Below are 27,977 nucleotides of genomic sequence, written 5' to 3' on the forward strand. Positions count from 1 at the left end.
TCAGAGAAGCAGAAGGAATGCGAAAGAGAAGGGGACAAGGAGGAGAGATGCAGAAGTGGAGAGGGAAGGAGAAGGGAGAATGAAAAGATGAGACTCTAGGGATTGGCTTAGATGGTTATGGTGGCCAGCAAACCCCACAAAATGCAGTGGGTGGGGCACCCAGGAAAGACGTGATTTAATTCCATCCAAAGGCACAAGACCCAAGAGTGCCACTGACCAAGGGCAGAACAGAAGAGAAAAGCCCCTCCCTCCTCTGTCTTCTGCTCGATTGGGACTTGGCTGGACTGGATGATGCCCACCCACACTGACGAATGTGATCTTGTTTTTTAATTTTTATTTGTTTTTTTTTTTGTTTGCTTGTTTAGTGTGTGTGTGTGTGTATGTGTGTGTGTGTGTGTGAACGAAGTGCTCAAGTAGGTAAGAATCCTCTGGAGTTGTGGGTAGTTGTGAGCTTCCCGGGGTGGTTGCTGGGTACTAAATTCAGGTCTGCAAGAGCAGTACACACTCCAAACGGAGGAGCCGCCTCTCCAGCCCCTACTTTATTATTATTATTTTTTTTATTCTTTGATGACTTCATACATGTGTATAATGTGTTTTAGTCATTTCAACTCCCATTCTCCTCCTTCCTTCCTTGACTATTCCTACTGTACCTTAGCAACAAGGGGCTCCCTCCCATCTTCCTGTGTGTGTGTGCGTGTGTGTGTGTGTGTGTGTGTGTGTGTGTGTGTTGCTTACATGATTGTGGCTGAAGGGTTATTTCCTGAAGCATGGGCAGTTTACCAGTGGCTACAGCACTGAAGAAAACTACTCCCCCTCCTCCACAAGTGTTAACTGCCAGGAGCTCCTGGTCAGGGTTGAGGCCTGAGGCTGCTCCCCCCGGCCTTGAGGGGACTCTGTCCCACAGACCTGAAAGTCACCTTCTTTGTTCAGTTTACTGATTCAAATGCTAATCAGTTCCAGAAATCCTCTCACAGACACACCAGGAAATACTTTTTCTCTGCCTTTATCTGGGCAGTCCTCAGCCAGGTCAAATTGACTCATAATATTGACTATCACAATAACCACCATTTCCAATAAAGGAAAAGAAAATCTATTCACACAGAAACGGAGAGATATGAAACCTCAGCTGAAAGCTACAACAATGAGAAGGAATTTAATAGGCTGTTCCTAGTAGCATCGGCCTGTTAAGTCCAGCTGCTTAGGAGACTGAGGCAGGAGGATCCCATGTCCAAGGTGTGCCTGGGCTACAGAGGGTGTTCAAGGCTAGCCTGGGTAACTTAGCAAGTCTATATTACAAAATAAAAATTAAAAAGAAAGAGAAAGAGAGAAAGAGAGAGAGAGAGAGAAAGAAAGAAAGAAAGAAAGAAAGAAAGAAAGAAAGAAAGAAAGAAAGAAAGAAAGAAAGAAAAGAGAGTGCTGGGACGTAGCTCAATGGCAGAGCACTGGCCTAGGCCTACAATAGCCTTTAGGTTCATATCCTATGACCAAATAAAGCCAAACAAACACAAAAACACATCTGAAATAAAAGTTCAGCAGACAGCCTCAACAGGAGAATTGAGATAACAGAGGAAAGGCTGAATTTGAAAACAAAGAGAAAAAAATCTGAATAACGGAACAAATATTGAAAGAATTAAAGAACAGAGCCTCTGGGACGCGCTGAGTTAGAAAGGTTGAATATACAACCAGATGATCCAATTGGAATCTCAAAAGCAAAGGGTAGGAAAGACATTTGAAGAGCTAATGGACACATATTCATAGTGACCCCAATCCAAATAAAATCACACACCCATATACTCTTAGCTCAGCTGTCTCTCTCCCTGTGGGTGTGGGTGTGGGGGTCCTCTACAGCTTCCTCCTTCCTTATCCCAAGCATCCCCAGGGAGCATCCCCTGCGTCCCAAGATTCTTAGCTCACTAGTCACCACCACAGTTCTGTCAGATATGGCAGCTGTGCTGACTGAAGTCCCCGTCACGCTCTCTAGGACAAGACAGCTCCTGTAGCAGATCACTGACCCAGCTCAGCCCTCTCATCTCAGCCAAGCATGCACAGGTTGCAAGTCGTAGAAACTTAGCTCATGAAGCAACAGATAAGAAATAGTGGATCTTAGTGTCTGGGTTGGGTTAAAACAAAACAAAACAAAACAAAACAAAACAAAACAAAACAAAACAAAAACACCCAAAGCTCATGGTTTCAGGTGCCATGCTTTATGGTTTCAGGGTACCTGCCATCTAAGAGTCTAGGCTTGGCTTAATTGCCTAACCTCAGACCCTTGCCACACAGCCTCCCCAATGTGGCCATTTATCATCAAAGATAACAGGAGGAAGAGCCCTTGAGTCACCTTCTGTTACAATGGAGTCTTCCATGGCATAATCTGACTGTGAAAGTGACTTCCATCCCATCACACTGGCCAAGTTCTGTAGGCTGGAAGCAGGTTACAGTCTCTATCCACACCAAACAGCACCAGGGTTATACAAAACCACCAAGAGGTGTGGATTATTGGGGGTGGGGCATGAGACACATGCTCATGTAGCCCAGGCTGGCCCCAAACTCACTGTGTAGCTGAGACTACCTTGAACTCCTGATCTTTCTGCCTCTGCCTCTAGAGAACTGAGATTCTAGGCAAGGACCATCAAACCCAGCTCCAGGCATCTGTCTTCTGAGAGGTTTCTCTCCTTGCAACTATGGACCATACCCACCAAGAGAAGTATGGATAAGAGAAGGCCTGGGGTAGAGCTGTGAGAAAGCCAGCCAACTTCTCTACACAAATGCTTGAATAATCCTCTTGTTCCTCAGACCTGAGCTTTACTCATCTGCACCCATGGGCTGAAGATGACTGCCCTGGTGTCTGCATGTCCCATTGATCATACTCTAACTGGCCACAGGCATCTGCTTCTCCCTTTCAGTCCTTCAGAAGGGGCCAAATGGCTCAGCCAAGCCAATGGTCTGATGATACCTTGGATTGGATGATCAGCCTTGCTCGGTCACCTACAGCCAAAAGAAAAGTCAGAGTCGGATGAATAAACACGGCTCCAGAGATGAGCACACTTCTCAGAGACAGAAAAAGCTGGGTACTGTGGTGTAATCTCAGCACTGGAGCAAGAAAGCTGGAAGAAGCAGGAGTTCAAGGTCACCCTCCCATACACAGTGAGTTCAAGGCCAGCCTGAGATTCATGAGACTTTGTCTTGACAAAAGGAAGGAAGGAAAGGAAGGAAGAAGGAAGGCGGAAAGAGGAAGAGACGGAGAGAAGGGTGTTCTGCTGTCTTCCCATGGTTCCCAGAGCCCAATAAACAAAATCCCCAAAACACATCATGGGAGTAGACTCTCATGAGCATCTTCTAAACACAGGGCCAACTTTGCTTAGAAATGAGAATGTTCAGTCTTCAGAGGTCAGACTGAGTGATTGGGGCCAAGTCAGAAACCAGACACCCCACGGCACCCTAGCCCAGCCACCAACAGTGTTCTCCATTCTTCTCCAAGCCCCTGACGCACAGTTACTCCCCTTCCCCAAGGATCCCCAAGCAGAAAAGCTTAACTTCTCCATGCAAATCACTGGTGCAATTAGAAAGAAAGGACTCAGGTCCCAGGCTGCCTCAGTGCACCCAGACAAGTCAGAGCTCTCCGTCTGGAGATCCCTGTGTGTACGCAGCTGTCTGCTCAGTGTGAGACAGAACTCCAGGACCCTCCTGTCCAGTGCCTGGAACAAAGAGGTTGTTTGGTAAGTGATGGTCCATAAGGAGGAAAGAAGAGAAATTAAGAAGGCCTAAGAGATGGACAGAGGAGAAGAAAGTGTTGACAATGGTCATGGTAGTCAACCTTGCAAAAACTCAAAGACCTCTCAAGGCCCTTGAGCTGATGAGGTTCAGTGACCAGGCACATCAGTGCTGCTAGGGAGCGTACCAAAGATGAGGACCCTTGGCACCCCTCCCCCTTGCACCCCAGATGCACATTACCTCTTAGCAAGACACCCTCCCCTGCACTACCACTCTGCTCCTGAAAAGTCTAGAAAGCCATTTTTTAGCCTCCTGCCTCCCAAACCTGATCGCACACTCTAATCACCTGGGAGTTAAAAACAAAACAAGAAACAACTTGAGGTAATGGTATATCCTGGTCGTTGGGATTTTACAAAGCCCCCTGGGTATTTCTAACGTGCAGCAGGTTTGGAAGCTCCTGCTCCAGCTCACTGCATCCGTTAGGATTGCATCCAGCTTCATGTAGCAGTGTCCCTGGTTTAAAAACCATCTGTAGTCAGGCAGTCCAGGGCTAGAATGATGGCTCCAGAGAGAAAGCAAGACCCAGAGTCCCCTAGGCTTCCTCGTCCGTGAAGCCTATCTATCGTCCTGTTGTCCTCATGATCACAAAATGGCATTGTGCCCATAGACTTCTCATCTTTATTTTAGGCAGGGAAAGTGGTGTGTTGGGAGGAAGGAGAGGGACGGGGAGGGGTTGGAGCAGGACTAAAGATGAAATTTACATCCAAAGACACAAATAAGTCAACTCTCTTTTCACAAGCTTTCTTGGAACTGGACCAAGACACTTCAGTTTATATTTCATGGGCCAGAATGATGTCATGTGGCCATCCATGGCTGCAGCAGCGGGGCCGGTGTCCTCTTGAACAAGAACTGTTTTGAGAATGGCTACTGGTTAAGACTCCAGCGGGGCTAGAGCACCTTTGAGGCCTGGAACTCACCTCCCGGGAACCCGTTGGCCTCTGGGTGATCCATGACTCATCTCCTCATACCTCCAGGAAGGTTTACCACCCGCCAGAAGGCCACACCTTCCTGGTCCAGTTGGCACCAGCTATGCATTCTCAGGCAGAAAACAAGTAGCAGGTCTTGCCACACCTTCCTGAGCCCTGACCCAACCACAAGAGATGCCAGTGGCTAGGTGAGGCAGTGGAGGAAGCCTAGGAAACCTGTATTCAAAGCTTGCCCTTGGTCTGCAAACGATGAGGTTTTTTTTGTTTGTTGCTTACAGCGGTGCTTCGGAGGAAGTGTGGTTTGGAGGGATTGGTGGCTGAGCCTTAACCAGTCCTCTAGGCTCTTTTGGTGTTGAGAAACAACTGAGAGCCCCCACACCCAGGCCTGGGTGGTTGACCACAGGCTGTGAGTCCCAAGACTGCTGAGTCAGCATAGACTGGGACCCAGCCAGCATACAGACTCCCTAGCCCTTTCCCAGACTGCTCTGCCCTTGCACCCCCAAAGGACAGGAACCATCCAGGACTACATTTACTCTAGCAAATTATTCTGTTTTCAGATGGCTTGGGACCAAAGCCATGTCATTTTCTGAAGTCTCCGCATGTGGGAGCCAGGCCAGCAGGATGCCCGGGGACACTGCAGGGGCTTGCGGAGAGGCTGCGGAGTTTCTTACCGGCAGTGTGGTGTCACTGTGGCCGCTCAACACTTCCGGTGCCTCCACCCCTTTCGCCTGCTGCCCTTGACTCACTTCCTGTGGTGTGCAGGGGTTATGCAGGGAGAGCACCCAAGAGCAGCTGGGACCAGGGCTCCAGCCACGGACCTAGAAATCCAATCAGGGGTGTGCTGTACCTTGCACACACACTCTGCCTTTGGGGACAGGCATTTCTTAGCTCTGCCATAGAAGGACTCTATGGTACCAGCACACTCTGGGCCTTGGTTTCACTAACAGCCTGCTAGCTCTAGCTGCCATTCTTCAAGGTGGAATGCTACAGTCTCTCGGGTTTTCATTTTCAGTGCTTAACAATAAGCAAGTGATGGAGAATTAAGCCCTGGCTACGGCTAATAGGAATCTTCTGTATTCCAGACTCATGACAAGGGATGGCTATGTGTTTCCTGTTTAACCATCACATTGTAGAGACACTGTAGTTTCCATTTTACAAACTAAGGTTCAAATAACAAACTGAGATTATATATGTATATATGTGTGTGTATATTTCATACATATATACATTATATCTACTTCTGCTCACACACACACAACACACACACAGATAATATGGAGAAGCCAAGAAGTAGCTGTCCACACTGATTCTAAGACTCTGCAACATTAGGGATCCAGGATCATCTCTTCTGTTGCTTTGCCTTCCATTCCCATGGTTCCCTTATTGTCTCAAAAACCTTCCCAGAAGTCATTTGCCCTCTTCTGCTCACATGTCATCCTTCAGAGCTTAGCCATGTGGCCACCTCTTGCGGCAAGGGAGTCTGGGAAACACAGCGTTCTGTTTGGGTTGGTGGCTGTCTGTAGTGAAGGCAGTTGTGAGCAGTAAAGAGCATAGATCTCCTGCAGAGTCTGAATGGAAGGATTTAGTCATGTCCCCGTCACTTATCAAGTGCAAGTGGGCGTCCATTCATCCATTTATTCACCGAGACTCTGCTCTGTGCTGGTGCCGGGCACTTTCCTCAGAATGAGGACGTCAAGCTGTAGGGATATTGCTCCAGCCCCTGACTCTATGAGGGCACAGCCGGAGTTCTTGAAGCCAGCCCATTAGTACTTCAAACTGCAAGAACTATTGTCACACGTCCCGAGAAGCTGAGACACATGTCCAGCTAGGACACTCGGGCAGCTACTACACAGGGACAGAAGCATGGGAGGATACCCAGGGATCTGGGTTCCAAACCCAGGCCACCTTCCACTCCTCTCTCTGCCTGGCTCCGGGCCTCAGCTTCTGATGTCTGAAATGGAGATTCCCATAGCATGGCCAACATAGCCTCGTTGTCCTCTTGGCAAAGTAAGACAATAAAAAGGTAAATGGTGAGGATTCAGCAACTTAAAAGTAGGTCGCATCTGAGCACACAGTAGGCACGCGCTCTGTGCTTACAATGATTGCTATCATTGTTGCCTGACTTAGTATTGTCTACAGCTGGCTCTGCAGCGGCATGCCCCACCCCCTCAAGCCAGCCAGGCCCCCATGACCCAGATTCTAGACCCACCCAGGGCAAGTGGGCCCTACTTGGCCTCCCAGAGACTTATGGGAGCTGGTCCCCGGGCCAGGGACTCAGCCTCCGTCTCCTCTGCAGATTTCAATGAGAATGGCTTCATTGATGAGGAGGATCTCCAGAAGGTAGTGCTGAGACTGCTCAACAGTGATGACGTGTCCGAGGACCTGCTGACGGATGTCACGCAACACGTGTGTATCCGGAGGCCAGAGGGCAGGGCCTGGGGGTCCAGGTGGCCACCCAGAGCCCCCGGACATCTGGCCATCTCCTTTGGAAGGGATCCAGAGAAAAGCCTGGAGCAGCTGCCATGGGGTTGGGCGCCCCGAGAAGTGGGCACACAGTGGGGAGGACTCTGCCCCATCTGTCTGTCCTCCCAATGAGAATCTTCTATGTATCCTCCCCTCCCTCCCACCTGAGAGCACACCCCGACACACACACACACACACACACACACACACACACACACACACACACACAAGGGCAGCTGGGCTCCAGCGATTTAGCACCAGATGAACACATCACATGTCCTCTCCCATGCTCCTCATTAGAAACACAGTGCCCAGGCGGCCTAGCAACAAAGCATAGAGACAGCCCTGAAAACCTAAGATGGGGCAGAGGCCCGGGTGCCCTCGGGCCACGAGAACCCCTGAGTGTCTCAGGTCTGGGTGGTACCACCTCCTGACTCAGGCTTCTTACAATGCCTGTGTCTGGCTGACAGCGTGAATGGGGCCTCCTGTCCTTACCGCCACCTGCTGTTGGAGGGCTCCGTGGGGACAGTCCTTCCGGGAAAGTCAGCCCATGAAGCCTCCTCCACCCCGACCTCAGCTCACATACCTTCACCTCTCTGTGGGGCAGAGCCCCTGAAACACCCTGGCACGTGGCAGTTCCTCTACACAGACCGTCTGTTCCCCTTCTCTTGGGACCCATCTCTTGTCAGACCCAAGGCTCTTCTCCAGCCTGCTTCCTTCCTCCAGGTCCTGAGCGAATCAGATCTGGACAACGACAACATGCTTTCCTTCTCCGAGTTCGAGCATGCAATGGCCAAGTCTCCGGACTTCATGAAGTAAGGCATTCTTGAGGGGAGGGGCTTTCCAGCAAGGCTGGAGGCGGGGAAGGTTCCTTAGTCTCCCCGGACTGACGGCGATCTCAGTCTCCCCACGGAGGGCATAAGTTTCCAGGGCTTCGCTGATTCATTCAGAAACAGCTTTTGACAACCTCCCAGCCTTGGGGAACTGAGACAGGAGATGACAGGGTTCCAGGATTTGCAAGCCATGTGGCTGGTGTGACCACAGAGACACTACCCCCGATGGTGAGAGCGTCTATGTATGTATCTCCTGCTGGGCTTCAGATCTGACCCAAACATAACCCAGTAGTACCCAGATACGCCGGGAGTTGAGGGTCTCCTCAGAAGTTAAGAGCTGACAAAAGAACAGAGATGTTACAAGAGAAGCGAATAGCTCCACCTGAGAGCAGAAGGGGCCTCAGCGATCTGCGCTCCAGACCCCCCTCCAGATGACTCGTCCTCTGTATCTCCAAGGCCGTATTTACCGGTCTTCTGGTTCCTTCCAATTCAGAGCTAATGCATCCTCTCTAGAGACGGTCCATGCCATGACTGAAAGTCCTATGAGTGCCCTTCCTTATGCTGGGTTGGCCTCTGGTGACGTGTATTGTCCCTAATGCTTGTCCCTTGATCTCTTAGGAAGGATGGTTTTGATGCTGAGGAAGGATGATGACCCTTGACAGCCTAATAAACCAACTCATAAAAGGACAGAACAGGCTCTACCAAGAACCCTGGCAGGCATCCAGATAGCTGCATATTCTCGTCCCCCTCTCTCCGTTTCCTTGACCTATCTCTACCTCCATTATCTCTGCTTCTCTGCTCCTCCAAGTTTACCTTCCATGGCACACCAGCAACCTCTGGGTTGTTAGACCTGGAGACATCATGTGTCATGGCCTCCCAACAGTTTGTGTCTGTTTGATTTCGATTTAATTTCAGTGACTCTTAAGTGACGTCTCAGCTCAACTCTGAATTCCCCAAGAGGGGGACTCTGATTGGCCCAGCTGGATGGAGATGAACAACTCCATCTGGCAAGCAGAGGGCTGCGGCTAGGGCAGAACCTAGAGACATCACGCTTGGAATCACTCCTATCACAGGAAACTCCTCTTCCCCACACAACATGGGCACTGGGACCCTATTTGCCTGGCATCTATGTCTGAATCACTCCCATTTCTTTCCATTGGCTCCGGCACCCTAAAATTCAGAAATGCTGTGTCTTCTGGTGATGCTAAAAGTAGCTTAAAGACAGTCCAGACACCAGAGCAACAGCTTAGTTGGGAAACTGCCTGCTCTGCAACCATGAAGATCTGGGTTTGATCCCCAGTGTCCATGTTAGAAGTGTGGTGGCATGAGCTTGCGATGCCAAGGCTCGGGGGCTGAGACGGGAGGACCACTGGGCTCCCTGGTCCCACCCAGCAAGAGGTGGGACAAACAAAAACACCACAGAAATAAACCAGGTAGATGGATCCCAAGGAATCACACCTAGGGTTGTTCTCTGATCTCCATGCCCGTACATATGTGCACATGCGCCCTCATTGACACTCGTACACGTAACACACACACACACACACACACACACACACACACACACACACACGCGCGCGCGCGCGCACAGTTTGAGTTGGCTGGGACCATTAACTACAGAAGGCCTGCTAGGACAAGATGTGGGGGCTCAGATAGCTCTGCGGCTCTCTTTCAGCTCCTTTCGGATTCACTTCTGGGGTTGCTGACACGGAAGCAATCTCCTGGCTCAGCAGCTTCAAGGGAGACCTCTGGAACCCACCTTCACCCAGGCACTGTGGGATTTGAAGTGTGGCTTGTCTCTGTCCCTCCTTCACCTCTAGAATATTGTTTACTAAATAAAAAGAACTGTTCTCCTGAGCCCATCCACATGCCGCTTTCGGAAAGCAGGGTCCTACGTAGGGAATGGGTGCTCAGAGCTGTTTATTCTAGGGCTCAGCCTTGCCAGCAACTCCTGGCAAGCTGGGATGACAGTCTCCTTGAGGACAGAGTTCAAACCTCAGCCCTTGTCAGAGGAGGGGCCTGATCCAAATGGAACAAAGTTCAGAAGGGAAATATTTGTCCTTGCATCGCCGGGAACCCACCCGAGACCCGTCGTCTCCCGGAGCAGATTGTCAGGGATGTGCACATAGCTGTCATTCCAGCCGGCGCCTGGCTTCCCTGTCCTCCTCCCACGGAGAAGACATCTTGGCCCTGCTCGCCACCATTGGGCCCTGGGAATGGGGTGTGTGTGACCAGCATGTAGGGCTTATTTGCTTTGTCGTTCAGCCAAGCCCTGCGGTGGATTTGGCCACCCCGGTGACACTTGGGGTCCAGTTGGCCGGAGACTCTGGGACATGGGAGGAGTTCATCATAGGAACTTGTGGGATCCGCCAGATGGGCACGTGTTTTTTCTCATCTATGTGGTCCCGAGGGAGGGGCTGATTACGCAGGAAGGGTTATTTTGCCATGGTGTGCACTTGAGTCCTGTCTTCAGGTCTTGACTCACCTGTTTAACGGCAACAGGGATCTATCGATTGGCGTCATCTTTATCTGGCTCGGGAGGGGCTGGGGTGTTCGCGGAGCCCAATGGTATGGTACACTCCTGAGCTGAGATCTCCTCCCAGAACCTTCCATGGGGCTGATATGTCCTACCCTCTGCCCCGGCAAAGTCTCCAGGGTGCTGGAAGCAGTCGAGTTGTAAGAGCAAACTTTGACCCTCAAAGGTGGACTAGGTCTGTCACGGCCTTGACACCCACTCCCCACGGTCAGTCCACCTCACTCCTCCAGCTCTTCGAGAAATAAGCTCAGGCTCATGTAGATACCTCATCAGCCAACTCTGGCCGGTCTGTGCCGAATACAAGACGTTGGCTGCTTCAAACAGCTTTCTCTCTCTCTCTCTCTCTCTCTCTCTCTCTCTCTCTCTCTCTCTCTCTCAAGCTGCCCTTCTGCCAGGCCCTTGGGGATCACAAGACATCACCCCCTCCCCCCACCCATCTCCACAAAGGTGGAGAAACCAGGACCAGGGAGCCCAAGAGACCTGGTTCAAATCTCGTCTGTGCTATTTCCTTACCGTACACACTCGGGCGATTGTCTCAGCATCCTGGGAGTTCCACACCTTCATCAGTTAAGAGGGCAGATGCTTTCCTCAAATTCTCGTAAAGACCAGTTAAATAACACCAGGGCTCCAGCTTGAATTCCTTCCCTCGTGGGAGGGTTATTTTGATTGTCAATTAGGTTGCACTCAGGAACACCCAGGGAACTAGTGACTTAGGCTTCTGCAGGTGTCGGCGAGGGTGTTTTCAGAGACAGCTAACTGAGGGTGGGAGTCCCCACTGTGAATGTGAGCGGCACCATGGGACAGGCTGGGCCCCAGGCTAAGTAAATGAAAGAGGAAGAAGTCAGATGGGGCGAATGTTTGGGAGTCACGCCACCCGCCTCAGAAACAGCTGGGTGTTCTCAGTTCTACCATAACAGCAGATGGAAGGCCTCCATACCTGGGTGACCCGCTGCCTGGCAGCCTTCTGAGCCTGACCTTTGTCAGCCCCAGCAGCCCCAGCTGCCTCCACTTGGAAGCAGCTGCATGGTCCACAGTAGCTAGATGCTGCTTCTTGGTTTGAATCCCTAAGGCTCTGCTCTCCCCAGGCACTCAGGATGCCTCCTTGCATGGTGGCAGGATCCAAAGGAGAGGCACCCGGGATGGTTGTGGCTGAAGATTTTATTGCAGGAAAGCCAGCCTGGTAATGCCAAGGCTCCCTGGCATCAGCCACCTGGACTTCAGGCTCTGAACTCGAAGTAAAGGTTCCTCCTCTGCCGCTCTTGAGAGGAGACTCTCTTCCCCGATGGGAAGGTCTGGGAGGTCCTAGTGTAGTCAGGGGCCACTCTTAGAAGGTGCCACTTACTCTTCGGACTCAGAGGAGGCCTGAGGGTAAGGACAGGGCCATGGTTAGGCTGTGTGCCCAGGGGAGGGTGAAGGATGTTCACCATAGCCCCAGGTAGCCACTATAGTTTTGTGGACCTGAAGCCATTCAGCAGTGTGACATCTGCTAAGTCCCAAGGGCTTGGGAGAAAAGTGGCCTGGTTTCTGGTCCTGTCTCCTGCTGGAAACAAGCCCACATAACAAAGAATTGCTGCTGCTATCACCCTCTTGGCTCTGCTCTAAGGACTAAAGGAAACTCTACACACAGAGCGCTTAACGCAGGGCAGGGAGTGGCACTCAACCGTTACAGGAGATGGAGGCTGCTGCTGCTGCTGCTGTGGCAAAGATGATGGTGGTGACGGGTGGTTCAAGAGGGTCATGATGATGGTGAAGGTAATGGGAATAGTGATGGTAATTATGAAGATGGATGAGGTGAGGGGTGATGATGATGGTAATGGTGATAGTGATGGGATGATGGTGAAGGTGATGGTGGTGGTGGTGATGATGATGGTGATGGTGGTGGTGATGATGGTGGTGATGGTGGTGATGATGGTGGTGATGGTGGTAGTGGTAGTAATGTGATGATGATGGTGATAATGGTGATGGTGGTGACGGTGAAGTTGATGGTGGTGATGGTGGTGATGATGGTGGTGGTGATGATGGTGATGGTGGTGATGGTGATGATAATGATGGTGGTGGTGGTGGTGGTGGTGGTGGGTGGTGATGGTGGAGATGATAGTGATGATAGTGATGGAAGTGATGATGGTGGTGATTCTGGGGCTGGAACTCCAAAAAGGTAGAGACTTCCCAGGCTACAGAGCTGGTCACTGACATTCCCCAGCCACTTAAGATGAACTACCTGAGTCAGGCATAGCGCTGTCAGCAGCACACGCTGCCAGGTGATTTGTAGTGAAAGGGAAATAAGAATCTGCAGATTCTAGAGAAGCACATCTGTCAGGACCTCAGGAGACCTGTCCCATGAAAGGCTCTGTCTCGAGGGACACACTGGCTCAGAGATTATTAGAGAGATGATCAACTCAGAGGCTGAGCTGACCGCAACAGACATGGGTCTCTTTCCAGACTGAGCCTCCAACCACCAGGCCATATGGGAAAAGCTCCTGGTTCTCACTGGACTCAGTTTTACTCGTTTATGCAACAGACCCATCTCTCTGTGTTGCCGAGAGGCGCTTCTAGAGGCAGTGAGATAATTTCTGCAAAGTCTATCAGACTGAGGGAACCGTCGCTTTATCTATATCTAGATGCTGAGGCTGGGGCTCTTGAGAGGCCGGTAAGGGTTAGAAACCCCAAGCCTCTCTGCTGACCTCCTAAGACTGGCCCCCCTCACCAGACAGAGGGAGGTGGGTTGCCAGAGTGGGGGCAGGGATGGGCTTGGATGCTTCCTGGTCTCTAGCCCAGGCATAGGTCACCTCCCACCGCAGCCGTAAAGCACCTGGGAATAAGCGTGTGACCTCTGTGCTCACGGGGCAGGAGAGAATGACACTGCCTGGATCACCTTGCAGGGCAAAGTAGGTCTTCCCTGGGCATGGGCAGAGGATCTCTCCGGTAACAGCAGACGTGAGAGCTAGGCTGAAACACTTTCTTACATCTTTGGCCTGGATAGTTGGACTTCTAAGATATTTTCAAGTCCTTGGTTCGGGACTAGGTTCCCAGCACATCCCAAACTGGGTTCCATGGGAGGGGGCAAGAAGGCGAGGGTGACAACCCGTCCCTGGTCAATGTAGTGTCCTATTCATCCACCAGAGGGCAGCAGCGGCTCCAAGTTTGCACCGGTGCAGCTTTGAGAGGGGCCTTCGCAGAGGAAGCAGTGGGCAGGTTCTCACAAGCCAAGTATGGAGTATGAACCCGGCCAGGAAAACGCCTTCTGACCCTCCCACGCACGTCCCTGGCATTCTCCCTCCACCATCCTTGCAACGCAACTGTCTCCGCACGGCGGCTACCGCTGTTAGGCTGTTAATTGGGTCTCCGTGTCAGGGATACAGGGCTGGATGAGGGGTAGGTGGCCTGAGGATCTGTGTTTGTTGACAGCAGAGCGGAAGAGAGGGACACTCACAGGTGGGTGGGCAGGGGGAACCGCTTCGGCTCCTTCACAGGCAGTTCGAAGAAGGAAACCGGATTCTCGGTGCCTGTCTTGTCCCGGTAATACTGCCGTTGTTGCTGTGCCAGCTACAGCTCCGCCGAAGAACACACAACAGGTTGTTACCGTATCACCCGCTCCCAGAGACACCTGGTCAGCGGTGCACCAGCGGTGGTGGCTCAGTCTCCCCCAGTGCTCCTGGGACAGTCCCCAGGGACCCTGAGGACTCAGCTCTACTGCTAACCAGCTGCTGTCCTCGCAAGCAAGCCTCAGTTTCTCCTGTCTATCAGGGATCCTGACACCCACACAGCAGTCCTGCTGCCCAGAGCAAAGGAGCCAGAGCGGCTAAGAGAAGTCTGAAATGCCAGGTTAACGTGTGCCTGCACAAACATGCCCTAGGCACACCACGTCGCACAAGCATGCCCTAAGATCTGCTTCTCCTTCACTCCTGGAACAGGTGTGTCTGTGTGAGTCAAAATGGGGAGAATGGGGTCATCTACTCGTCCTGTCCCCTGGGGAACTTCCCTCACTCAAGTTCCCTGCTTTGGCACGAGGTGTTGTCTGTGTCCTTCCTCCCAGGCAGGAAGACCGTTTGTGAGGGAAGATGCCACAAAGCACAGGGTTCCCAGAGCATAGCAGGAAATGAGCCCTCCTCGTTCCGACCAAGGGGACGCTGGGTAGGTATGTGCATGTTGAATCAGAGAAGCAAAAGCCCTGGGCAGGGGTGGGGTGGATGGCTCCCCTTCATCTTCATCTCTTCATCGTGGGGCACACTCTTAGGGGAACAGGGACTGTGGAGGGTTAGTGGGTATGGGGGAACTTCAGTGGGGCCTTCATGTATTTTCCTGGGGCTTGGTTTTGGCCTTTTCTTCCAGTAAGAGGTAAACAAGTAGCCTGCGCCGGCTACTTTTATGCCTACTTGAGACAAGCTAGAGTTATCTGTGAAAAGGGAACCCCAGTTGAGAAAATGTCTCCACCAGATTGGCCTGCAGGCAAGCCTGTGGGGGAGGGGGGCACTTTGTTGATTGATGATTGATGTGTGTGGGAGGGCATTGTTTTGTGCCACCTCCGGTAGGCGGTCCTGGATGGCGTAAGAAAGCAGGCCGAGCAGCCTGCTAGTAAACGGCCTTTCCCCACGGCTTCTGATCCAGTTCCTGCCTCCACGTTCCTGTCCTGACACCTTCTGTGGAGGACAATGGTGTGGGAGTATAAGCCAAATAAACCCTTTTCTCCCCCAGGTTGCTTTTGGTGATGGTGTTTTATCACAGCCACAAAAACCCTAACTATGTCAAAGCCCTGGAGTCAAAAGGCAACAAGGAGCAGAAGGAAGGGGCAGGGGTGTCCCTGAAGGTTCCCCAATGACACGGGCTGTGGAGTGAGCGAGACAGAGCTGCAGAGACTCCTGGAATACACAGGCTCCGCTGGCCCTGAAACTCTGAAAAGGCAACCCCCTCCCCGGCCACGCGGGCCTTCCCGGGCTGGAGCTTGGGTTGGTGGGGTGAACGGCTCACCTCATAGAAGTTGTGGATTTCAGAGGCCCGCCTGCTGTCCTGGTTGAGTCGGGTGAGGGTGGGCAGGAACCCCCAGCGCTCCCAGCTCTGTGTTTCGTTATTCATCATCACCTGGTGCTGGTTAGGAGAGAAGATGGTGGGAAAGCTGCCTCCACTGAGTAGAGCACAGCTCCTCTCTGCGGCCGCATTTCGAAGGTCCTGGAAGTACTTGAAGGTGATGTTGCCATAAGGGGAGCCAAAGGAGGAAGCCACAGTGGGGACATGGCCATTATACCTGCAGTGACAGTGGGGAGGGGATGGGCAGAGGAAGATACAACTTCATGACATCTGAGGCTAGTCCTTTGACAATTGAGGGTTCCTCTGTCCCTCTGGCTGAGAAAGGATTCTCAAAGAGCCCTAGCCTGCTCAGGACTTTGGGGGAAGGTCAAGTGAACAGGCCTCTGGCCTCTCCCTTGTCACAGAGGTCTTGAATGAATGGTTGTCTTCCAGAACCGCCAAACACCCACGTGTCTCTCAGGGAGTCTACAGGCAAATCACAGGCGTGGATCCTCCAGTTCTCCAGGAGCCAGCTGGAAGATTCTGGGCCTCTGTCTAGCCCTGACCTTCTGTGTTCACCTCATTATAGGGTGGAGAGAGAACAGGCTGATGGGCCTCAGCAGTGAGGGTTTGGTTTTCTGCAGCACAGGCCTGGGTCTTGTTGCTGTGAACCAAAGCTCCCAAAGAAGCTGCACCTTCAACTACGCTGTTTTCAAGGCTGAGTAACTGATTATAATTTCAATGACTGGGAAGTTGGAACGTTGCAGGTCCAGATCCAAATAACAGTCTACCTTGGGCTATCGGTAGCCCAGTAAACAGCCATTCCTTGCCCGACTCTGTGTCTGACTTAATATCCAATGACTAATAGGTAGGCAACACCCTTTTGAATGCGTGAACTTCAAGCCCTATTTTCTACCAACCAATGGCTAAGTAAGAATGCCATCAGCTAGCAGGCGGAGCCTATTAACAGGAGATGTTGCTTCAAGTACCTACTCAGTGCTTCCACCAGTGTATTTTTAAAGTGTCTTGATTTATGACTTTGTTCTGTTACTATAAAAGCTTCATAAGACCATTACCATGTTGGAACACAGAACTGAGGGTAATTTAACTCTGTGTTCCAGGCCCATAGATAGTCATATTTGGCTCTGCCATAAAACTCTCTTCTCTCCTTTGCAATGAAAATTGTGTTGTTGTTAGTTTTCTTTTACTAAAACTTATTTTTGAAACTTCGTACGTGAGTACCGAATTTACATCATTTCCATCCTTCCCCATTCTGTCTCTTCCTATATCCCTTCCATTCCCTCTCAAGATAATTGTGGTTTTCAAGTTGACATTCCCACGGCCTTACAAGGGGCTTATTCAAGTGACTTGGGGGCCTTGACCAACTCTCAGTGCTGCCAAACGCCCTTGAACAACTCTTTTGATGTCAAGGAGGCCCAGCAAGAGGGACAGATGTGAAAGCAAAGACTTGGTGACTCTACTGAGCCGGGAAACCTTTGGCTACATGAGGCTTACAGAGAAAGGCTGCCCGGCACGTGCTGGACAGGGCCCAAAGCTTTCCAGCCAGCACAGTCACCATCACCGGTCCCCACCCCTCCCCACCGTCCAACATCAGATTCTCCTTCATGCTCCTGTTGCGGATGCTGCTGCTGCTGTTGCTGACCTCCCTGCTGTCAGGCAGAGTGCGTCTCTCCGCCACCCTGGACATGTCACTTTTGATTACCCTACTCTTGTTCCCACTTCCCTCATCATTCGTTTGAGTCTCCTCATCACTTTTTGTCATCCTCAGATATACATGTATGTGTGTGTGGAGAGACAGAGAGAGAAAGAGAGAGAGCAGGCATGCGTGGAGGCCAGAAGTTGGTGCTGGGTTCTTCCTTTGCTCTTCATCTGACTTTTTGAGACAGGGCCTCTCACTGGATCCAGAGCTTACATGATCAGACTGGCTTTCTTGTGAGCCCTGCGGAACATCCAGACTCCCAGTGCTCAAAGCATTGGTGTGTTCTGCCATATTTGGATTTTTAACTTTTTGTGAGGCAGCTGAACTCATCAGACCTTCAATCCACCCTTCTTAGGTATCATTCTATTACTATAAAGAGACACCATGACGAAGGCAGCTCTTATAAAAGAAAGCATTTCATTGGGGGCTGGCTTACAGTTTCAGAGACTTAGTTCATTATGATCATGGTGCAGAGCACAGCATGGGAGCAGTACTCTGATCTATAGACAGAGAGGAAGAAACAGTGGACCTGGTGTGAACTTTTGAAACCTCAAAGTTCTCCCTAGTGACACAGTTCCCCCAACAAGGCCACACCTCCTGATCCTTCTAATCCTTTCAAACATCTCCTCTCTCCAGTGACCAAGTATTCTAAAACCTGAGCCTGCGGGAGCCATTGTTATCCAAGCTGCCACATTCCACTATGTCCACCATAGACTTGGAGCCACACCATAATGCAAAATGGGTTTAGTCCGACTTCAAAAGTCCCTGTAATCTTTCACAGTCTCGACACTGTTTGAAAGCCCAAAGTCTCTTCTGAAACTAAAGCAATCCCTTAACTGTAGCTTCCTGTAAAATCAAAAGAAAAAAGCAGATCACATACTTTCAACACAACATGGCACAGATGATACGTTACCACTTCAAAAGGAAGCATAGAGAGGAAATACTGGGCTAAACCAAACCTAAAACCAGCAGGGCATACTCCACACTCCTCCTCTCCACATCTGATGCCAAAGCGCTCTTCAGATCTCCAACTCCTTTCAGCTTTTTGACTGCAACACCTCTCTCTGTCTCTGTCTGTGTCTGTCGGTCCGTCTCTCTCTGCCTCTGTCTTTCTGTCTCTGTCTGTCTCTCTGCCTCTGTCTGTTTGTCTGTGTCTGCCTCTCTGTCTCTGTCTCTCTGTCTCTCTCTCCGGCTGCTCCATGACCAGCCTGCATCTCTTCCTGTTCAGAACCCTACATCTCTTCAAGCCCTCCACCAGATGGCGAGCTCCTCAGACGAGGAACGGGGATTGCATTTCACGTATCTGAGTCTCTGGTTCTTCAGACCTGGTCTGGCACATGGTATGTGGGGAGAAAATAAATTGTTGATCAAGCAGATAAAAAGATGAGCAGATTGGGTATCTGCAGGAGTGGGGATGGGCGCAGTCGACCCTAGATTAACAAACCCCACAAGGACCACCTTCCAGGGACTTTTCTATACATGCCCTCAGACAACTACCCTCCATGGAAACTGATGTACAGCACACTCTGGGACAATCTCGCTTAAGCCCTGATGGTACAAGGAACTGCAGCTTGTTTGTTCCTACATTCCAGGCACTCATTCTGCCCCAAGGGTTCCAGAGGTGCAGGCCTAGAATAGCAGTATAGATTATAGATTGTAGAATAATAGTATAGATTATAGTATAAATAGTAATAAATGATTTCCTTCACAGTATCTTCGGGGGGGGGAGGTAAGAAAGCCATGAAGAGTGGCAGACAGACCTGTTGGTTGCATTCCATTGTGGTCAAAGTATGCCAAGCCCCTCTGGTTCCTGGTCCTGTTGTTCCCGCTCATGGGCCTCCTTGGGACCTGGCAGCAAGAGTGCTGCCTGGACCAGAGCATGTAAAGTATCCACAGAGCAGACCAAGCTAGGAGATCCCATCACTGGCTTCACCCGTCTCTCTGCAGCCCCTTCCCTCTATTCTTTTACTTCACGGGCTCTGGAGGCTTTTTTCATTTTTTCATCCATTTCTGAGCCCTTTCTTCTGAGTCCTCCTGGACTTCCCGCTGACAGACACGCCCCTGCTGAGGTAGAACCTGAGGGCTCAGGAGTCTCTGTCACCCTCTCCCGTGAGCCCGAGTGGCCATGTCAGTCACGCCCAGAAAACAGATTCCCCTCCTCTACCATGGCTCTCCCCCCTGACCTTCAGTCCCCCTTTCTCGCCCCACTAGCAGGTCTCTTCTGTTGCTCCCAGCCTCTGCCCCATCCTCCCTGCCATCTTTAATGGCTCCTTTTCTCCTCCCTTCTACCCTGCGCTTAAGGATGTGCCCTGGCTTTTCCTAGACTGTAAAACTCTGTAGCAGGCTTTCCTGCCCCTCGCATCCTGCCCTCTCTCTTTCTCTATTTCTCCAAGGCTTTATCCAAACACCCTCTTCCTGCTGCCTGCCAGTCCAGGCATAGGACTCTCAGCTTCTCTCCAGCACCATGTAGGCCTGCCCGCCTCCAGCTCCCCACCACGGTACAGTGGACCAAACCTCTGACCTGTAAAACAGCCCCAATTAAATGTGTCCTTATAAGAATTGTTTGTGGTCACTGTGTCTCTTCACAGCAGTAGAAAGCCTAATTAAGACACCGCACTACTCCAGAACTGAAGGAAAGAGTGCAGGGAGGGAGGAAACGAAAGGGAGAGAATGTGGGCAGTAGGGCACGCTTTACAGGAAGCTTTACAGCCAAGCGGCCGGCCAGCCCTTTCTCCGCATGAAGATGTCGGAAATAAAGTACTCACAGGCTCTCCCTAAAAGAAGTGTTCGGTGACAAACTCTGCCAACCAAAAGGTGATTCAAAGGAAAACCTAAATTCAGTAAGGAGAGCGCCTCTGTGCAAATGAGGGCTGGTGATCTTCCAACCTACTTAAGAACACAGCTAGGAATAGCAGCCAGGTGAGCGATGCTGGCAGAACAGGAGTGAATGTTATAAAACCTGTCAAGGTAAAAATAACTTGAGCAACCAAAATTGAAAGGTGGGCGGAAGGGGAGATGGGAGCTCACTAAGTACGTCTTTCGGCAGCCAACCCATGCCATGGAAAAAGGAAATGCCATGGAGAGTACATGACAGAACGACTCTCTCAGCCTTTGTCGGCTTTCAGTCGCTTTCTCCCTGCCCTGCCCCCACACCCAAGGATCTCTGAGGGATTCATATCTTTTTTTCTGATGAGTTGACATTTATTTAGAGTCTGCCTAGTCTTTCCTTTCATCTCAGTTTCCTTCTCTTACATTCTACTGAGATTGAATTTCACACTTTTCATTTCGAAATAGCAAATAGGGTCTAATTGTGTATATATATATATAATCGCTTTTATGCGACTCCACATCTGTCCTTCCTCTGGTCCCTTTTTCAGACCTAAGGTGGGGGTTTACCACATGGTAACTCTGAGTGTTGGATTTAGAAAAACTTACTGCTTTTGTCTTTGTATATGAGTTGGAGAGAGAGAAAGGCAGAGGTTAAAAGTCACTTTTCTGGAGCCCACTGTGTGGTGACACAATGCTAGGGCATGGGGACTATAAGCTCCAACTCTCAGGTAGAAGTCACGGTGTCATGAGGTTGTGGCCTTTCTACCGTGCATGGAGGCAGTGAGGACCAGCTCCATCCCAAGTTGGATCAATGGTCAGGGTTCCCGTGAAAAGCCAGGAGGGAAGGCCACTCCAGTGAGTGGGTACCAGCAGAGCTCTGTGGAGGAGTTTCATGTGGGAGCTGGGAAAAGGGTGTGGGTTTAGGAGAACCACAAACCAGGGTATTGGAGATGTCTGGTTCTATTTTCAAAGACAGACTCCCCGCCGTGAGACGCTGCCATCTCTCAAGCACTGATGATGCCTGGGTCCATCTCCAGCCCCGACTATTCTGCCCACGGGAGCTCACACCTTGCTCTCCACACAGGGAGCCTGCCTGCCTCTCCTCCTGCCCAGGGTCATAATCCTGCCTTTGTGACCACCACCCCATTCAGGAAACAGTGGTCTGCTGCCTCTTCTCCATCACCCTGCACACAGATCTCTTTTGGTCCCCTTCATATACACCCACACCCTACTCTTTCTCTCTGCTTTCTTCTCTCCCACAGCTATGCTCACCAGGACAACCCCAATTCTCCAGAGTCTTTCCTCAACCAAACCCTTAGCCCCTCCCCATAGCCTGTGTCCATGACAGAGCAGTCTTCTTCACTGTGGCTCAGGTCCCTCTGGATACCCAGATCTAGCACAGGCGCGCACAGTGTCAGTGTCGTAAACCTCTGATGCTCTCAGTAGCTCCTCCATCTGCGGGACTGGTCTTCTGCCCACCAGGGTATCTGCTATCACTCTGAGTTGCCTCCCTGATCTCAGCCTGTATCCAATGTGGATCTTCGCCCTTGGGATTATAGTCCTTATATTTAGACTCAAGACCGAACATATCCTGGCTAGTGTTTTGTTGTTGTTGTGTGTTTGTTTGTTTGTTTGTTTTTGTCAACTTGACACAGCTAGCCACCTGGGAAGAGAAAACTTCAGCTGAGAGAATGCCCCCATCAGATTGCCTGTAGGAAAGTCTGTGGATGTATTTTCTTAATGAGTGATTGATGTGAGGGGTTCTCCCCCCTGGGGTAGGTGGTCCTGGGTCATGTAAGAAAACAGGCTGAGCAAGCTATAGGGAGCAAGCCAGTAAGTCAACTTTCTCTGTGGTCTTTGCTTCATTCCGTTCCTGCCTCTGGGCTCCTGCCCTGCCTGAGTTCCTGCCTTGGGCTTCCCTCCTGTAAGGCAAACTGACCCTTTCCTCCCCAAGCCAGTTCTGGTCAGTGTCTTATCACAGCAATAGAAAGCAAACTAAGACAGCATGCATCTATCTCTGTGCTCTTCCCATGCCCCAGCCCCAGCACTCACTACATGCCCATGGGAGGACAGGGAAGTCCAAATTGCTGGGGGCACAATGACCCCGGTCTGTTTTAAAAGAAGTTCAGCTTTTCTGAGCTCGTGAAGCATCCCGCCCACAGGGCATTGGGCTCTTCAGAAGAAAAGAGCTGTGAAGATGAGGCTTGTTCTTCTCTTCACCACCCCCAAGCTCCCTGCCAAGCTGCTCCTCTGCTCCCTGCCTTCCCACCTTCTCTGAATGCCAAGATATTTGCATCCCAATAGAATAGAAGCCCCCTCCTCCGCAACTCCCCGAAGTTCTGCCTGGATTCCCTGCTGAATTCTCAGTTCTGCCAGGTGTGTGCTTGGGCACAGGTTCTCATTACTTAGTGCTCAGAGGACGCATTAAAAAGCTAGGCACATGTCCCGTGGCTGTGCCAGGATGTGTGGGCCTTCGACAGGCCCCACAGGGCCCCACAGGGCTTTCCGGTGCTCTGTTTGTGTTGGCGCTGTGACCCAGGGGAAGGGCAGGTTTTGTAGCAAAGCGTCAAACAGCGGCACAAGCTCTTCTCCTACCAACCCCTTCTTCTGTCCTTGTCCTTTTATCTGCTCCCATGTTTCTCCAGCCGCCTGCACACACCAACCAGGAGATGCTGAGCCAGGTTCCTGGGCCAAGACCACAAATGGATTCTAAGGCCCATGGTGGATCTGTGTGTGTGCAGGGAGCAATCCCATCCCTGCCTCTGAAGAGCACCGGCTGGCCCCATAGCTGACATTAAAATTAATTACTGTGAGCACCAGGGATCCCTTGAGCAGCCTTATTAACTAATTAACTTGCTGCATTCGGCATGTTCCTGTGCTGCACACAGCTTCTTCTGCTGTACCTTCCGCTGAGGACGCTGCTGATGGCATCCTCCCACCCACACCCACCCCCTGCCAGAACCTTCCAGGGTTCCCCACTGCCTGTGGAATTAAGAACAAAGCAGGCCAGCTTCTGGGCAGCCAGGAGGTGGGGCAAGGGAGGGGAGGGAAGAAGCTGCTGGCCTGTATAAGAGACCTGTCAACCTCTTTCTCAACTCTCCTAGTGAGGCTTTCCCACTCCAGCCAACTGGACTGCCGCTTTGAAATCACAGACCCTCCGGCCCTTGCTTTCACTCAAGCCACCCCCTCCATCCAGAGGGCTTCCTCCCCTCCCGTTCCGTGATCCTGTCTGCCATCCCAGGCTACGTCAGGTACACTGCTGTTTTTCTTAGGCAGTACTGAGAACGGAACCTAGGCCCCGTACATGCTAGGCAAGTGCTCTGTTGTTGAACTAATTCCCAGTCCAAGTGCTCTCACCCCCAGGGAGTCTCTCCTGGTCTGCCCTAGGTCATATGTTCAACTTCCGTTCAGTTGTCTACTCTTTGACCTCTTCACATCTTAATGCACTTGAAATGGTCTAAACTCTTGGGATATTCTCTCTGCTCCTGTTTGTGTTCCTGCCATTCCCACTCAGTAGGCGCTCCACAATGATTGGGTTAAATTGGCAAAGGGAGGCTCATTTTGAAGAACCCATCTTTCTCTAGGAAGGGAGAAGAACCTCTGATTCAAAGCCTAGCCTTCCGGGCTCCTGATGCTTCCTTCTCAGGGCTCCTTTCATGCCCTGTCTTGTGTGAGACGCACCCTTACCTAAGAGTTACCCCAGCTCTCTGAATAGCTCAGGGAGGAGGAGGAGGAGGAAATAGCCTTGGGTCAGAGGTGCTGAAAGAGGTGAGGGACCACCATGGGAAGAAAGGTAGATGGCTTGTGAGAGGACCTCTCTGTCCCCCAGGAGGGGGGCACAGGAATGGGACTTCCTGAAGCAGCAGAGTCTAGAGCAGGAGAAGAGGCCTTGCAGTCTGATGTCTGCTTGAATGCCCCTCCCACCTGCTCATGCAGCTGGGATGAGGCTGACGGAAGGTAGCCACCTGCGAGAGCCTGCAGCCGGGGCTGGAGCTATCACTGGAAGATGCCTTTTGAAAGACGCATACACTGCTTTCCTGTCCCTTCACAGAGGTTTTCCGCACTGGAATCACCCAGGAGGGTTGGAAAACCTCACCCTTGTGCTTAGCCTGATCAATGGCAGAACCTCTACACGTGGCCTGAGGAAAAAGAGAAACCAAAGCTCTCAGGAGAGCTAACAGTGATCCAGCTGAGACATCCAGCTGAGACAGGCTTTGTTTCCTACTCCACAACAGACAGGCCCACCTCAGAGACCGCATCTCCTTCTAGGCCTGTGCCAGGCTTGCCCGGAGCCCTACCCAACCCCATCCTGTCCACTATTTTTCCCACCTTCTCTATCTCACCCATGAAGCCTACAGGCCCCAGGGAGCTGGCAGATGCAGAGAACAGTTTGCTGACACATAGCTCAGGCTGGCCTCAAAAGGATGGTTGCTACAATTTCCAAAATGTGCCTGTTGTTTAAAAAAGCTAGTATTGAAAGATAAATGAATAAATAGCTAGTATAAAAAAACTGAGTTACTTAAGTTGCAATTAAAAGAATTGTATGAAAAACTAAGTTAATAAGTGTGCAAAAAAAAAAAAAATCATTAGTCCCTGATCCTATCACCTGTATTCTCTGGTTTTTATCTATTAGATTTTACAGTGAGGACACAAACATGCCTACTCTTCCAGGAATATATATATATATATATATCCAGGTAGTCAACTTTCTATATTCATTTTCTCCCTGTACATATGAATTTATGATAAAGTTTAACTTATAAATTGTATACAAGAGATTAGCAATAACTAATGGTATCATGGGACAATTACAACAGCACACTGTAATAAAAGTTATTTAAGCTTATGAATTATTTACCTCTGGAAGTTTCCATTCCTATTTTCAGACAAGGCTGAAATTTGGTAACTGGAATTGCTGAAAGCCTGTGCCCTGCTTTAAGAAGCAGGTTGGGCATGAATGAGTGTACAGAAAGTGTGGATGGAGGTAGAGACCCAGAGAAGGTGTCAGCCACACCTGGCCTGAAGGCAGGGCTAGTCTTAGCTCTTAAAAAGGCTCATGGTCCCAGGGCCAAGCGGTCTCTTCCAGGACACTGTGGCATGCAGACCAGGTAGACATAGACAGTATCGACAAAAGGTTTCTGGACAGTGCGCCACTCAGGAACAGCAAGAAATAAAACAAGTCACCCCGATAGCTATCCGAACACTGCCAGGATCATTGTCACAACCACCATCATAATCATTATCACCATCACCCTCACTATCACCATCATAAGTCTCATTTGGTGCTGCCTCCCCCCCCCCACCCAAGAGCTTCGGACTTTGAACACAATAGTGGCCTAATTAACAACAATAGATAGCAGTTACCAAGTGCAGGCCTTGGTCCTGATTGGCTGATTTACTTTGTTTTAGCTTGCACACCATTGTCTTCTTTTAATAGATAAGTAGAGCTCAGTGAGGATGAAGACATTGCCCAAGGTAAAGACATGATGGGACCAGGATTCCCTGCTCCCTCTCTGCCGACTAAGTGGGAACTGTGATGGGCTCCATGAGGGCTTGGGGTGGATATTAGGATAAAGCAGAATACTAAAGCTGAGAGGGCTCGTTGAGTGGCCCTGGGCAAGATGCTCGTTTCTCCTCTTGGTGGCTATGAAAACCTTTTCATTTATTATGGGGGCGGGGAGCAATGCTGCCTGTGTTTAGAGGTCAGAGGACACCTTTCAGGAGTGGGTCTTCTTCTCCTTCTGCCATGTGTGTCCCAGGTATTAAACTCAGATCATCAAGTTCCTTTGCCAACTGGGCCATCGCACTGGCCCATGGAGAGGGCTTGTGAAGGGCCCAGCAGAGAGTGGCACTGGCACATTCTTGGGGCGGGCAGTTCTGGCGTTACTGCTGGATACCCGGCTCCAGCCCAGCTCTTACAGTCACCAGCAGAAGCATAGACCCCTTCCACACACACCCCCCCCCGTGACCTCCACGCCAACATCTGAAGCAGCAAGGAGCCGGGCTGTGAGATCTGTGTAGTCCCAACCAACCCAAACGTCCTCTGCCTGTGGGTAAAGCTACAAAGGAGGTGACTGAACAGCCAGAAGAGACTGGCTGTTCTTTAAAATCTGTGATTTCTGTTTGAAAAAGAACAGAAAAATAATAATTATCCAAGCCAGCTAGGGAATCCTGGAATCTTTCATCGAGTTAACGGAATTGCCTTCTTTATGGCCCACACGTCATCACCACTTCTCAAGGCATCATAGAGCATGTAGACATGTGCCGTGTCTAGAGAGGTACTCTGGGGTTGCCGGGAAATTACAGCTTCCATGGCTTCTAGAGTGAGGGAATTGTGGGAGGGGGCTGCTGGCACACCAGGCCTTGCCCCTGCAGGCAGCAAAGAACCAAGAGGTCTGACCACAGAAGAGCTTCCAAGAGCCTGCGGAGCAGTGGTTCTCGACCTTCCTAATGCTGCGACCCTTTGCTACCGTTCCTCATGTTGTGGTGACCTCCAACCATAAGATTATTTTGTTGCTATTTCATGGCTGTAATTTTGCCACTGTTAGGAATCGCAATGTAAATATCTGATAAGCAGGATATGCCTGTTATGTGACCCCTGTAAGAGGGTCATCTGACCCCCCCAAAGGGATGGATCACCACAGGTTGAGAGCCACCGCTGTGGAGGTGTAAAAAGAGTAAGATATCAATGTATGAAGCCAAACTTTGTGACAGACAGCCGGAACGTGGTGGAAACACTGCTAGCCTTGGCCACAGGAGCGACCTTAAACTGTATCTTTAGTATTTACACGAGGGCCAGGCCTGATGCTATAGGCGCTCGGCACCAACACCTGGGAGGCCGAGGCAGGAGCATCAAAGGTTCAAGAGCAGGCAACAGCCTAGCCTACAGCAGGACCTCGAGGTTGTGAGACTGTCTTAAAATTTTAAGAAAACAAAGGAAATCTAAATAGAAAACTGGGGTCCCTCAAGGGTAATCTCCCCCTCCTTTGCCTTCGTTCCCCGGGATCCTATAACAGCTGGCACACCCCCCCAAGAGCACTCAACATTTTTCCAAGTGAGAAAGAACGAACAGGCAAAGCCCGTGGCCAACTGATCCAACATTCCTGGCTTGCCTTTGGGAAACTACTACGCTTTTGTAAGCCAGCTTTGTCTGATGGGAAGCGAAGTAGCTCTTGAGCTGTCAGAACAGCAGAGAAAGGTCCCATCCCAGACAGGCTGGATGGAAACTGGAGCCCCAGAGTCTGGGTAGGGCAGCTACCTCATTGTGCCCTGTTTCTGCTTCTCGTTCAGGAAAACAACTCATTTTATGCAAAATATACTGCCTTCTGTTGGTGCTGCTGGTTTTCATTCTGCAGTCTGCTCAGTTTGCAGGAGAGAGTATGTGTAAAAAATCAGGTGGCTTGTGCACACTACCATCCGTCAGAGGCTGCCCTGCCAGATTCTGCAAGCCATGCCCACCCAGTATCAGTCCCTCCTTCAATCCCTAAATACTCAGCTTCCTGGAAAGCCAGGCACTCCCTACTCCTCCTCACATTATTTCTCTAGGAGCCAGGCAGCTTGCTCCAAACACACATTTTCATCTTCTCCTTCTCCTTCAGGCTGGCCCCATCCATAACAGATGGCATTATCCTGGGCTAATTCTCAGCCATCAACTTCCCCAGCCCTGTCTTATATGGCAGAAGCTGTGAAAGCCAAGAGGAAAAAATTGACCAGGTGGTGTTCCTTGAAGTCCCCAAATCGGAAAGGCGGGTGTGTGCAGAAGGGCGGAAGAGGGTTCTGACCGGCCAGTTCAGGTGTGCCAGGGTGCCTGGCGGCTTACCCAGGCATGAGGGCGGGGGGCACGAAGGAGACCCTGAATTCGGTCAGTAGTGTGCCCGCGCTACGGGAGGCCATGATGG

The 27,977-nt window shown here is 50.9% G+C and overlaps 2 protein-coding genes across 2 annotated transcripts in view; one reads left to right on the forward strand and one right to left on the reverse strand.

Annotated features, from left to right (window-relative positions):
* Cib4 (calcium and integrin binding family member 4) overlaps nt 1–9,699 on the forward strand; it is a 53,796-nt gene extending 44,097 nt beyond the window's left edge. The window contains exons 5-7 of the mRNA XM_021635475.2: nt 6,994–7,103; nt 7,887–7,975; nt 9,669–9,699. Of these exons, the coding sequence (XP_021491150.1) occupies nt 6,994–7,103; nt 7,887–7,975; nt 9,669–9,699 (230 nt within the window). The remainder of the gene's footprint in view (nt 1–6,993; nt 7,104–7,886; nt 7,976–9,668) is intronic.
* A 2,047-nt stretch (nt 9,700–11,746) lies between these two features.
* On the reverse strand, nt 11,747–27,972 carry Cimip2c (ciliary microtubule inner protein 2C). The gene is made up of 4 exons (XM_021635411.1): nt 27,899–27,972; nt 15,495–15,768; nt 13,960–14,072; nt 11,747–11,891 (listed from the first exon to the last, which is right to left on the reverse strand). The coding sequence occupies exons 1-4, from the start codon at nt 27,970–27,972 to the stop codon at nt 11,747–11,749; spliced, it is 606 nt and encodes a 201-aa protein (XP_021491086.1).
* Between the last annotated feature and the right edge of the window lie 5 nt (nt 27,973–27,977).

The sequence above is a fragment of the Meriones unguiculatus genome, chromosome 1, assembly GCF_030254825.1.
Source record: "Meriones unguiculatus strain TT.TT164.6M chromosome 1, Bangor_MerUng_6.1, whole genome shotgun sequence".
NCBI classification, from domain to species: Eukaryota; Metazoa; Chordata; class Mammalia; order Rodentia; family Muridae; genus Meriones; species Meriones unguiculatus.